This window comes from Lipotes vexillifer, unplaced genomic scaffold (genome assembly GCF_000442215.2).
Source record: "Lipotes vexillifer unplaced genomic scaffold, Lipotes_vexillifer_v1.1 scaffold238, whole genome shotgun sequence".
NCBI lineage: Eukaryota > Metazoa > Chordata > Mammalia > Artiodactyla > Lipotidae > Lipotes > Lipotes vexillifer.
Window position 1 is genome coordinate 1134909 of NW_006785665.1, and position 12909 is coordinate 1147817.

The 12909-nt window shown below is 60.2% G+C and overlaps 2 protein-coding genes across 2 annotated transcripts in view; both read right to left on the reverse strand.

The window, feature by feature from the left end:
- The window catches only part of LRRC71 (leucine rich repeat containing 71), a 12225-nt gene extending 11720 nt beyond the window's left edge, over positions 1 to 505 (reverse strand). The window contains exon 1 of the mRNA XM_007457866.1: positions 176 to 505. Coding sequence (XP_007457928.1) covers positions 176 to 338 — 163 coding nt within the window. The 5' untranslated portion in view covers positions 339 to 505. The remainder of the gene's footprint in view (positions 1 to 175) is intronic.
- A 2008-nt stretch (positions 506 to 2513) lies between these two features.
- On the reverse strand, positions 2514 to 12694 carry PEAR1 (platelet endothelial aggregation receptor 1). Its single transcript, XM_007457867.1, has 23 exons — positions 12594 to 12694; positions 11811 to 11915; positions 11346 to 11446; positions 10772 to 10858; positions 10474 to 10566; positions 9946 to 10189; positions 9063 to 9183; positions 8728 to 8864; positions 8419 to 8631; positions 7960 to 8134; positions 7753 to 7873; positions 6843 to 7006; positions 6649 to 6751; positions 6373 to 6519; positions 6034 to 6159; positions 4988 to 5116; positions 4743 to 4871; positions 4325 to 4537; positions 4000 to 4088; positions 3749 to 3887; positions 3501 to 3575; positions 3149 to 3397; positions 2514 to 2665 (listed from the first exon to the last, which is right to left on the reverse strand). Exons 1-23 carry the CDS (start codon positions 12692 to 12694, stop codon positions 2514 to 2516), a joined length of 3213 nt encoding a protein of 1070 aa, XP_007457929.1.
- Between the last annotated feature and the right edge of the window lie 215 nt (positions 12695 to 12909).

Sequence of the window (12909 nt, forward strand, 5' to 3'; positions counted from 1 at the left end):
CCACACAGCGCTCCTCAGCGCTAGAAATTCTGTTATTATTTACTGGCTCGTCTGTCCCCCCCGCCATTGCCTGGCACAACGAAGACGCCCCATCCAATCTGGCTAACCCGAGCGACGAGTGGCTGGTGGGAGAGAAGCCTAGAGGCCTGATCCCCCAACCCCGCCACCAGCGTACCAGGGTTTTTGGGTTCCTCCTCCCCCACCGGCGGCAGGACGGTCGTCGGCTTCTCCTTGGCCCCGCGGTCCCCCTTCCTGGTCACTGCACCGGATGACTTCTGGATCCCGGGACGCGGGGCCCTGGGTGAGGCCACCGGTGGTGCGCTCGCCTCGCCCGACATGCTGGAGCCGTCCGCAGCGACTCTGGGGACACTCACGGGGGCAAGGAGGCAGGACGGGATTCTGTGGGGCTCGCCCTGGAGGCGGCCGAATCAAGGGTCTCTATTCCGCGTCCACAGGCGGGACCCGCCTGCCGCGGCGTCGCCTCAGCGTCCCTCTCCAAGACAACCGCGCGAGGTGGGCGGGCCCGAGGGCAAGGGGCAACCACAGAGCGCACGCGAGGCCGACAGGGGGCACCAAAGAGTCATCGGGGGCGGGAGGAGCCCGGAGGGCGGAGCCGCGGAACTAGGGCAGCCGAGAAGGGCGGGGCCAGGGCGGGGCCAGGGCGGGGCCTGGGCAGCCCTGGGTCACAGGGACAGGGGAACCCTGGAGCCCTGGAGGGCTGGACCCCGCGGACCCTGTGCGAAGGAAGAAGGACCTGGGCGGAGCCGTGGCGGAGGGAGACGAGTGGATACCGGACTGCACCGGAGTGGACTAGAGCTGGGCTAGAGCGAGACCAGGACGGAGAGGCGGGGCTAGGGGGCGGGCAAGGAGCTGTCCAAAGTCACCCGGGAAACTGAACCGGGGAAAGCCGGGATCCGACCCCGTGTATTAGAGACTAGCGGCCGTCGGAGGAATCTAGGGAAGCAGAGTCCGGTTGAAGACAGATCTACTCTCTGGGGTCGGCCCTCCTACCCTGTAAGGAGAGGACTCCTGATGGAAAAGGCCCAGAGAGACCCCCCCGAGTTAGCGAGTCGGCGTGGCTCTGGGTTTGTAATCTCGACCCCATCTATGTAGCCTCCTGGAGGTCTGGGGACTTAGTTGATCCGCCAACGAGTTTAGGAGGCGGGTCACGCTTCCAAGAAATCTTGGATTCAAAGTCCTCAGGTAGCCTAGACCCTCCCGGGCCCCCATCAGAGTATACTCTCTCCCCTCTGCTTTCTGGGCTCCAGCCTCCCCACTCCAGTCTGTTCTCTTCCCCCACCGCCACTCCCAGACCTTCCCACCATTGAGCTTTTGTGCTGTTCCCCTGCAGAAACGCCACCCTTTGGGGAAGACTCTGACCTATGCAGTCTTTCAGCTTTCAGAGCACCAGTTTGCCCAGCTATCTTAGCACTTGCCAGCACTTACCACTGGTAGTTTTAACTCACTCAGCCACTCAGCCTTTGGGGGAACATTTATTGAGTGCCTACCATGTGCCAAGGGGAGCCAGTGTTGAACATAAACACAGGATTCCTGCTTTCAGGGAACTTAAAGAGTCTGGTGGAGGAGGCAGAGATAAATCAAATAATCACACTAAAAAGCAACACATTACAGAGGTGCCTGGCACCCTGTAGGCCATCTGCAGGTAACTGGTGCGTGAACACACCAGTAATCAGCGCTGTGAAAGAGAACACGGGGTGTGAGGGACAAGCAGGAGTTAACAGGTGAGTGGGGGAGGAAGAGCATTCCAGATGTGCCAAGTCCCTGTAGTAGGAAGACGTGTGGCTGATAGGAGGACGTAGAGGCCAGTGTGACTGGAGCAGAGTGACAGGGAACACAGTTCAGAGTGAGGCTGAAGAGACAGGCAGGCCAGGCCAGCAAAGCCTTTAAGGCTCTGGACGATTTTGACTGTAGCCCAAGGGCCATGGGGCACCCACGGAGACTTTCAGGCAGGGGTAACCTAACCAGCTTGTATTTTGAAGCAGTTGGCTGGCGGGAGTACCAAATGAATGCAGGGAGGCCAGTCACGCTATTTCTAGAGTTAACTGGGTTTGGGCCGCCTCTCCACTATATAGTGAGTGCCCCAGGACAGGATCAGTGCCTGGTACACCTCTGAAAACACGCATGCACGCACACACAGAGCCTAGCCCGGGAGTGCACAGAAAAGTTACCTAATATACACTTCTTACAGCAATCTGAAATCAGAGTTATCCAGCAACATTTAACCCACCAGTTTATGTATACAGGGCCCTGGGGGCCTTGGGGAGCAATGGGTTGGGGAAAAGGAACACAGGTTTCCTGCTGACCAGTGTTCCCCATGGTAGAACCTGGGAGCCAGGCTCCCATCTCCTCTCCATTCACTTCCTCTATTAAACATGTTCATGTTCACGGCCGGCCAGTCCTCTCCCTGCTCCTGGCAGGGTACAGCGGGCTCTGTCCTCAGCCTTGAGCAGCAAAGAACCGGTGTGCTGACCTCTGCACACCATCTTGGCTCCTCAACGGTCCTGGTGCCGAAGTGGGGGTGACGGGGGATGCCGTACTGGAGGCAAGTCATAGTGTCCAGGTATGTGGCTGTTCTTGGGTGAGTCATAGTGGCCAGGAGGCAGGCCCGGAGGCAGAGGGGGCTGGGAGCCCACAGAGTCTCGGTCTGGAGACAGAGAGGGATGAAGATGAGAAGGAGGTGGCTCCTCCCCCTTCCCACCACTGTCCTCCCCTCTCCAGACTCTTCTGCCGGAAGACGGATGCATGGTGCCTGGCTATAGGCCAGTTTGTGCAGCTCCTCAGCTGCCAGTGGGGGAAGCCATCTCGACCTGCCCACCTCACAGGATAGGAAGATGCTGTCTCACCTGCCTTGTTCCCAGCTTTTCTGGGTATCAAGTCTACAACTCAGGTGCTGTAAAACCACCATTTCATATCCTCAGCCCTGTGAGGGAGATACCGCCACCTACAGGCTCTAAGAGGCAGTGTGACTTCCCAAACGTCATGCCTGGTTTGAGCCCAAGTCTGACCCCCAAAGGCCTTGCCCTTGCTGCCACTCCATGCCCACTCCGCATTCTCGCCCTCTGTCCCTTCTCTTTTCCCACCTCCCTTGTCCCTGTTCTCTCTGCCCCAGTGGAGAAGGAAGGCTCACCATGGGTCAGGGGGCTGGGCTGCTCATAGGTGCCACTGTCTCTCTCTGGCTGGGGGTGTCGCCGCCTCTGGCTGTCCTGGAGCTGAGGCGGCTGCCTGGGGGGAGATCCTGAGGGAGGGCCTTTCATCTCCATGTAGCTGCTCTCCCGGGGGCTCCCTAGCAGGCTGGGCAGGTCCCGGATGGTGGCGTAGGGGTTCTCACTGCTCAGGGAAGCCACGCTGGCCCCCAGCCCCTCTTCAGAGATGGGCCCTAAAGAGAGGGGAAAGAAATCAGGCTCGGTGGAGGCACTGACCCCTAAACCCCAGCGCAGCTCCCTCCCTCGCTCCCCCGCCCCGCCCTGCCCTGCCCCCACCTTTACTGTAGAAGGGGCCTGGGCCATTCCTGTTGCTGTAGCTACAGCTGTAGCTTCGGTCCAGGCGGCTGTTACCTGAGGAGGAGAAAGCAACCTGCAATCAGGCCCCTGGTCCCCTGCCCAAGGTCCCACCTCCTCTAGAACTGGGGCCCAGAATCCCCTTCCACAGACACACGCACTCAGATGAAGCAGGACGCTGGGCTGTACACATCCACCCTCACCAGAGGCCTTGGGCCCCAGGCTCCTACCCCTGTCCAGAGGCCCTGGAGGGGGCTGCCGGCGGTGCTTCCAGTCAGCAGGCAGTGTGGCGTGGTTGTTATCATGCCCGTGGGCTCCACCTGGCCGCTCAGGGGCCTGGAGGCTGCCAAAGAGCTGACTGCCTGGAACCTGGCAGGGGAGGGGGTGGGACAGGGAGAGCGACGGGCACGGCTGGAGCTTTCCGGAGAGCCGGGCTGTGCCCACAGGGCATCCAGAGTGCATCCCCACCCCCAACACTGACCTTGTTAGGGGGCGGGGGGTTAGGTGAGCACTGAGACAGGGTGTGGTAGCTGGGGTTGGAGTAGTAGTGACTGTAGCTCGGAGGGACATCTGCACAAACAGACACAGTTGCAGGGTGACCTGCCCGGTCAGAGACAAGCCTGGGCCCAAGACAGTCATTCTGTTCCAGGAGATCCATAATCAGCCTCTCCGACCTCTCTCACTCTCTCCAACTCCCCGCTTCCCGCCTACAAGTTACGCGGAGGGATGCAGGAGCCCCGCACCCCATCTGCCCTGTACCTAAGAGCCAGCCACTCATGTGTGTCCCCGCCCCCAGGCCAGCTCACCTGGCATGACGTACTCAGAGCCATCCAGCCGCCCGCTGCTGTAGGACACTGCCAGGTGTTGGTGCTCTTTGCCTTTCTGCCAATGGCGGTAGCCAATGAACAGCGCCACCAGGGCCACCACCAGGGATCCCAGCACTGCGATGCCAGTCACTGCCCCGAGTGAGTTATAGGCCACTGGAGAGGTAGGCATCATGGTGAATGGCTCCTGGCTTCCTGTCGGGGATGGGGTGGGCACTCAGGACAGTGTCTTGGCCCTACTGGTGAGCTGGGGATGCATGCATGGGAGAGGCCCCAGTAGGGGGGCAGGGTGATACAAGGGTACCACCTAGCAGAGACCTGGCCATGTACCTGTGTCCTGGTTCCCTGGGGACAGTGCGGGGCGGGGTGAGGTTAGGGAGGGGGCTAGATGAGAACTCACCAATCCTGCAGGGGGCACCACTGTGTCCTGGGGGACACACACAGGCCCCAGTCTCTGGGTGGCACCTCTCTCCGGGACCACACTGGCATGGTTGGGAACAATTGGCACCGAACACCCCTGGAGAGCAGCCTGTTTAGAGAGCCGAGGAGGCAGGCGGGGATCAGAGGGGCCAGGGAACAGCAGTCCCCTCCTCAGGCTAGGGCTGACTTGGAGGCAGGGGCATGGAGTTCCCCTTCTGCTGGTACCTTCCAAGCAGAGATGTCCGGTCCGGCCTGGGGGGCAGAAACAACTCCCATGCTGGGGGTGGCAGGTCCCGCCATGGCGACACTGGCAGAGCTGGGCACAGTTGGCCCCCCAGTGTCCTAGAGGGCACGCTGCAGGAGACAAGGTTGGAGGCTGTCTGGCAGTCAGGGCCAGCCCCTCCTGAGTGAATTCTCAGCCCCCAGCATCGCTGAGCTCTTCAGCTCAGCTTTGGTCTCCCCAGGGGCACCAAGGCTTTGAATCGTGATGACTCACAAATGCTTATCCACAGCCCTGTGTCTTGCCTGAACTCCAGACCCACGTGCCCAGCTGCCTGCTTAACTTCTGCACTTGCCTATCTGATAGACTTTCAAAATAACGTGACCAGGGCCAGACAACCAAAGGCTTCCAAACTATCCTATATTGCTTAGCTCTAGACCTTTTTTTTTAACATAAGAGAGAAATAAGTGTCTACATTATTCAAGGCATAATTTTTGTGTATCTGACACTAGCAAAAAATCTAATAGTAGTTACTGAATTCTATGGAAAAACTCTCGTCCAAGATTACTTCCCTCTACCCTGCCCATCTTTTTCGTGGTAACGGCTTCTCATTTCCCCTTTCCAAAATTTGTTTGACTCAGTTTTCTGGACTAATCTTTTCCATGATGTCCTTCTTATATTTATGTGGGAAAGAGGCCATGTATAAATAAATAAAAATAAGTTGGCAATCCAAAAGAAAAAAGAACATGTCCAAAACTGAGCTTATGATTTTCCCCACCCCCGTACAAACACTGCTTTTCTCAGGCCTCCCATGCAGAAGGGCAGGGAATTTTTTTCCCTGATCTGTTCATTGCTGCATCCTAAGCACCTAGAACAATACCCAGCATGTAGGTGATGCCCAATAAATATTTGTTTATAGTGTTTATATAAATGGCTGAATCAAGGTGGGTTCAGAGGCTTTTATACCCAGGAGCAGGGGAACGGAAGCCTCTGGTCCTCAGCCCACCCGCTCAGCATGCACACATGCTCAGACACATGAGCCACCACATACGTTGGGAGCAGTCAGGGCCTGTCCAGCCAGCCATGCAGTAGCAGGTCCCATTCGAAGGGTGGCAGGAGGAGTGGTTAGCACACTTGCAGGGCACACAGCGTTTGCCGTAGCGGCCGGGCTGACAGGCTGAGGGAAGGGGGCTCGTGGTGACCAGGGGCAGGGGCCAACCCTCAGTCAGCCCGTGACCCCACTCTCTCCCTCCCTCCTTCCCACTGCAGCAACCAGCCCAAAGACTGGAGTCAGCACAAGAGACCAAGAGGGGTAGAGTGGGAGCTTCAGGCATCTGACACTACACTGCACATTACTGCTGGCAGGCAGGGGGAGGGGAGGGAGCCTCACATCTCTGGCAGGAGGGGCCTCGGAATCCAGGTGCACACACACAATTGCCATTCTCAGGGATGCAGGTGCCCCCATTCTTGCAGGTACAGGTGTTGCTACAGTTGGCTCCCCAGAAGCCCTCAGGGCAGGGCAGGTGGCAGCGGGTACCTGTGAGAGGGGTAGGGTGAGACTGGCCTGTGGCCCCCCTTCCGTAGGGTTTCTTCTGAACACATGCCCTGTGGGATGCACCCCCCAACTCCACAGTAAACCTGGGGCGCGGACACCCAGAACGCTCACCTGTCCAGCCAGCTTGGCACTGGCAGTGTCCGTGAACAGGGTCGCAGCCATCAGAATGGTCACAGTCACAGTGGCTTGCACAGCCTTCACCAAACATCCCCTTCTTGGAGAGGGAGTGGAGGGTAAGATAGGCCAGTCAGCTGGGGGGTGCTGTGCCTTTCCTCCCCCAGGCAGGCAGACTGTTGTGCACTTACCAGGCAGGGGAGCTGGCAGTGGGTCCCGTGCCACCCAGGGGTACAGGTACAGGCTCCTGTTTGGGGGCTGCAGGCTGCCTCGTGGGCACACTGGCAGCTGGCATTGCAACCGAAGCCCCAGGTTCCAGGCGGGCAGGGCACGGAGCAGTTACCATGCTGCCAACCTGGAAGAGGGGACTTGCACGTAGGCATGGGGACCTGGCTCCCCTCCTGAGCAAGCACACACTGGGCATTGGCTCTGCCAGGCTCTGCGCTATGAGCTGGGGCTGGGGGTGGGGATGCCCATGGCCGCATAGGAGACAAGCATAGAAACTGTTGGATGTTGGACAGAAGAGGCTGAAAGACCGCTGGGCCTGCACCACCACCTTCTGGGTCTTGGTTGCCTCTTCTGCAAAATGAAGGAGGGTGGCAGCAAACCCAAATGCTTACAGAGGCCCCAACAGGTAACTAAATGAGTTCTCCAGATCATGTGTAAGACAATAGGGAGGAGTGGGGACTGGAGACGGGACTGTTGTTAAATATGATAGAGAGCTAGTCAAACAAAACATATCTGTGTCCGAATCTAGCCTAAAGGTTGCCAACGTGCCACCCCTGGTAGATCTCCGAGGCCCTTGCTGGAGCTGCCATTCTGTGATTCTGCATGTCTGAGGATGAGGAATCATCTGCAAAGAGGAACCTCTGGCCTGGGCCTTTAAGGACAATTGGGATTTTTGTGGTTGAAAAAAAGCAAAGCGGATATTCCAGGAAGGAAGTAGCCTGGCTACTTTTCCAGCAGTCCAGCTGCTGACCAGTGCCTCCGCCCTTACCCTGCAGCCTCTCCCCTACCCTTGGCCTGCCCCTACCCTTGCACTCTCCCTTCTTCGCATGGCCCCGCCCCCAGATCCCCTTCCGGGAGATCCCAACCCGTTACCTTCCTTGCAGACGCAGGCGCCGTCGATGGGCGAGCAGGCGATGGCATTTTCGCAGGAGCAGCGTGCGGAGCAGTTGACTCCATAGGTGTCAGGCGGACAGAGGCTAGAGCAGTGCCGGCCCTGAGAGCGGGCGGGAGCACCAGTGAGAGGAGCGGGCGGGCTCCCGGGCCTCTCCGGCACCTCCCTCGCGGCGGGGCGCGCCTCACCGTGTAGCCGGGCGCGCACCGGCAGAGGCCGCTGTCGGGCTGGCAGACGCCGCCGTGCAGGCAGAGGCAGTGCTCCTGGCAGCCGGGCCCGTGCGTGTCCTGCGGGCAGCTCTCGTTGCAGTGGAGGCCCGCCCAGCCCGGCAGGCAAGAGCACTCCCCGCTCATCGGGTGGCAGCTGCGGGCGGAGGCGGGGGCGCGGCGCGGTCTGAGGCCGGGTCCGCAGGTCGACTTCCCCGCCCCCTCCGCGTGGTGGGAGACGAGCATCGCCGAATTGAGGGGGACATCGGGGAGGCTCGGTGCTGTTCCGAGAGCGGTCTCTCCCCGTTCCCTAGGACCCTCCCCTTTCCCTTCTGTGAGATCTGCCCCGCCCTAGGTCCTTTTTGTGACTCCGGTGGCTTCAGCACCGAAGGCCTCTCCCATTGGCCTCCAGACCCCTTGACCACAGTGCCCGCGGCCTACTTGAGACTGTGTTCCGGGTCGCAGGTGCAGGGCATCTGGCAGCTGAGGCCGTAGAGGCCGTCGGGGCAGAGACGTTCGGCGCAGCGGTCCCCAGTGAAGCCGTGCTCGCACAGACACGCGCCGTTGGCCGGGAAGCAGCGGGCGCCCGTGGCGCAGTCGCAAGTCTCAGCACAGTCCTGCCCGAAGCGGCCCACGGGGCACTCCTCACGGCACCTGGGCACCTCGCGGGAGTGAGCCTGGCCACGCCGCCCGCCGCCGCCCCCGGCCCACTCCAGGCCACTCCCACCCCAGGCCAACACCACCACTCACAGGTCCCCTGTGTATCCCGGAGCGCAGCGACACTGCCCAGTGAACCGGTCGCAGAGGCCTCCGTTGTGACAGCGACATTCCTGGGAGCAGTTGGGTCCATAGGAGCCCTCGGGGCAGGGCAGGGAACAGATGGTGCCCTGTGGGGGTGAGAGGTCCTCAGAGCCCCAGGAGCCCAGCCCTCTTACCGTGGCCACAGGACCCGTCAATACCCCTACACCCCAAACCCTCAAACCTCTCCAGGGCCCACACAGCCTACCCCCCTCACACACATCCTCCTGGGAGCCCTATAGAGAACCGCCCACAGAATTCATACCCACAGGCCCCACCCTTCATACCATCCAGCCAGGTGGGCAGCTGCAGGAGCCCCGAGAGGCCTGGAAGACACCCCCGTTTTGGCAAGGAGGGGTGCTGGGGCAGGAGAAACCAACACTGTCCTGTGAACAGGACACCTCGCAGCTGTTGGGCAGAGGGGGTGAGGTCAGTATGTAAACAAGCAGTACCTGCTTCCCCCTTTGCCTCCAAGGGCTGGTCAACCACAAACAGGCCCTCCCCAGGAGGAAGGCCCGACCCCAGGGCTCGGTGAGTCTCACCCCCCACTTCCCTGTTGGGTACTGCAGGGATCAAAAAACAAACGTTTCCAGGACTGGAAATGGCAGGGGCACCCAGCCCCATCAGGAGGGGTAGAGCGAAGAGCCATGGGTGGCGTGTGCTCTCCACACACCCTCTGCTCCACCTCTACCTTTGCTCATGCTCGTCCCTCTGGGGGCAACACGTCTGCCTGCCATGGTTTTCTATCCTGAGGGCTCAACGCCAGAGCTCCTCCATGAAGCTGGATATTTGATCTCCAGCTAGATGCACATTCTCCCTCCTGTGACGCCCCAGCTCTCCCTGCACCCTGCCTTGCAGTAGGGTTCTCTGAGTCCCTATCTCAGCCCCAGTTTGGGACGTGTTTTCGCTCACACGCTAGTTCATGTTATCTTCACAGCAACCCTTCTAGGTGGACAATACTGCTCCCATTTTACAGACCGGAAACAAACCCGTGAAGAGTCAATGATTTACTCAAGGTTGCTCAACCAGTGAGCAGCAAGGCTGGGACCAGGATCTGGGCCTATTGACTCCAACCCCACGTTTGGGATGCTGAGTCCCCTTGTGTCCCCACGTATGCCCGTGCATCCTGTGTCTGCAATCCCGTTAGTGTGTGTTCCTCCTGTTACACACCTGGGCCCAGTTCTCTCGGGGGGGCAGAAGCAGGCTCCGGTCTGTGGGTCACAGGGTGCCCCATGGCACTGGCAGCTGAACTGGCAAGCAGGGCCATAGCGGCCAGGGGAGCAGGGCCGAAAGCAGTGTGGAGGCTGCAGCCCAGAGGGACAGGAACATGCCCCACTCTTGGGGTCACAGGAGCTGCTGTTGCCGCAGTTGCAGGGCTTGTCACACTGTGGCCCCCAAACTCCCAGGGCACAAGCTGTGGGATGGGAGAGCGGAAGGGAGTCACCAGGGGTCTTGCCCCTCCCCAGCCTCCAGTTAGTCCCCATCTCTGTGTCCTGGACCCCACACATGCCCCCATGCCCGGCTTTGGCCCCTCCCCCTGTACCACACCTCCAGAAAAGGCTGCTGGCTGCAGTGGGACTCTGCTGCGTGACCAGCCTGGGGGCCTAAGCACCTGTGCCCTGGTAGGGAGGGTGTGCCCGAGGCTTCTGCATCCCTGGAGGCACAAGGGGTCATGCCCTGCCGTCACCAGCCACTCACCGCTGGAGCAGTCGTCGCCCCGCCAGTCTTGTACACATTGGCACTGATTGGGTGCCACGCAGCGGCCATGAACACACTCCCGAGCACAAAGCGCTGGGGCAGAGATGGGGTGGGGTGTGTGTGAGAAGATGCTTCCACCCCTGCCGTACCCACCTTTTATTCTCTGAAGCCTAACCCCAGCTTCCTCCCACACCAGGGACCTGGAGTTCGCCAAGCAGCAGTTCTGCCTCTAAGATGCAAAGAGACTGAGAGTAAAGCAACTCAGGTCAGAGCTTGTCAAGACCTCAGGATTCCGGACTCCCGAGCTCCTTTCTGTGAAATTCTGGAAGCACCTTGTTGGGAAATGGGCAGGCGGGGTTCCTCACGTAAGGACCAGACATGGATGCTGTCCGGAGAGAGGGTAGGGGCTGGACTGGGGGCTCAGGCTGGGCAGGGGTCTCTGTAGGGGCTGGTGATGGTCCAAGGCTGAGAGAAGGAGAGAGACACAGAGCGGGCTCTGCTCTGGGGGTTTCAGGGTGCTGGGGGCGGGGGACAGCAGAGACTGGACGGCGACAGGTCGAGACAGATAGCAACAGAGAGACAGGGACAGGAAGAGTCAGAGAGAGTGCCAGACACGGAGTCCTGAGACACGGTGACAGAGAGATACAGGCAGCCCAGAGACAGAGATGCAGAGCCAGAGACTGCTGAGGGACATGGAGAGAGAGGGTGGGAGAGACGTAGGGACAGCTAGAGACAGAGGTATGAAGTGGCAGCTTTGTCCCTAGAGACAACAGGGCCAGCGGAGGGCAGAGGAGTAGCCCCACCCTGGTGAGGGAAGGGAAGGACTAGGTGGCCTAGGCTCCACTCATTCCACGGCCCCACCCAGGACTCACGGACACAGGCTCCACTGCTCTCATAGAAGCCCCGGCAGCACTGCAGGCGCATTCGGTGCTCCGTCTTCACCACCTGGCGGTACACGGTCCGGTAGACAACCCTGGGGGAGACCCAGAGGTGGCCCTCAGTCCTCCCTGCCGAGGCCCCGGCTTCCAACCTTCCACAGTGCTGGTGGCGGCACTGGGGGAGGCCTGGGGCACTGCCCAACACTCTGAGCTGGGGTAGCATAGAACATTCCTCCCTCCTTGCCTCCCATCCGGCCACACACATGCACACAATACACCACACCTGCACACCCCAAACACACATACCCCACACACAACATGCCTTGAATGCCCTGAGGCCAGATGCTTCCTCTGAACTCTAAAGGTTCTGAGAAAAGAATGGGGGTACAGAGGGGCAAGGCCCAGGCCGAGGCAGCTCCTCTGGCACCCATCTGCCGATGGAGGGGGACGGGCACTCACGTGGGCCGGGGGCAGGTGTGCGGGCTCTCCCAGGGCCGGTCACAGGGCTCCGAGGGGAGCAGGCTGAAGGGGCGGGAGTGTGACTCCTTGGTTGTGGTGGTGAAGCTGCAAGACAGAGAATGGAGTCGGGGCCCAGGGCAGGGAGAGGCTTGAGCTGGCAGAGCGGAGTGGGGGTGCGAGGGCTTGGCCACAGTGGGGAATATTTAGGCTTGCTCCCTCGAGCCTAGGATGGGCCCCCCATCTGTCCCGCTTCAATCTGGAGGGATCCTCCCAGAGTTGGAATATTCCTGGGAATATTCCATTCCAGCCCTCCGTTCCGCGCCGCCTCCTTCTCCCCATGTGGGGAAATTGAGCTGGAACTGACTCCCGGGCCCAGCTGATGGAGAGGGGTCGAAGCACTTCTGGCCAAATCTTGCCCTGGGCCTTGTTGCCCAGCCCTGTCCCCTGGGCTCTCCCTGGGCCAGCCCCTCTGCTTGTCCCATAGTGAATGGCTCCTACCCTGTGCTCTGTCCTGCAGCTAGCCTCACACAGGGACCAAGGCATGGGGATAAAGAAAGGACAAGGTCACAGCTGAGATGGAGACTGAGACAAGATCAAGATGGGGATGGAATCAGAGGCATCTCATCTAGGGGAGCAGAGAGAGTAGAAGCAGAAATAGGAGGGAGGTGAGGGCTGGAGAAAGGGAAGGGGGCAAGGGAGGGAACTGGAAAGAGGAGCCCCAGTGGAGAGAATGGGGAGCTGGGGGCTTGCAGCCCTCAAGGCACAGCAGGGGCCCTCTCTCACCTTTCCCAGAAGCTGCAGGTGTTGGGGTCCTTGGGGTTGAGGGTTCCAGCCAGCCCCAGGCCCAGGGCCAGAAGAAAGAGGGCCCGCAGAGGTGGTGACATTGCTGAGACCTGTGACAGGGCCAGGTGTGGAGCAGGTGAGGGGCACTGCAGCCACAGACCTGGAGGGCCAAGTCTCTGCAGAGACCAAGCAGGGGTGGCAGAAGAGATGAGGCTCTGGTCCTCTGGCCCATGCTTCCCAGGCTCCAGGTCTTATTCCTGACCAGGTGGAGCACGGCCATGCCTCTGAGACTTTCTCACACGGTTTCCTCTGTCTG

Excerpts from the sequence above, each read along its gene's own strand:
- PEAR1 (XM_007457867.1), bottom strand. The coding sequence starts at position 12,694 with ATGTCACCACCTCTGCGGGCCCTCTTTCTTCTGGCCCTGGGCCTGGGG. Across the intron at positions 6,520-6,648 it reads GTGCCAAGCTGGCTGGACAG|GTACCCGCTGCCACCTGCCC; the intron begins GTGAGCGTTCTG and ends CCCCTCTCACAG. Across the intron at positions 3,398-3,500 it reads AGGCCCCTTCTACAGTAAAG|GGCCCATCTCTGAAGAGGGG; the intron begins GTGGGGGCAGGG and ends CCCTCTCTTTAG.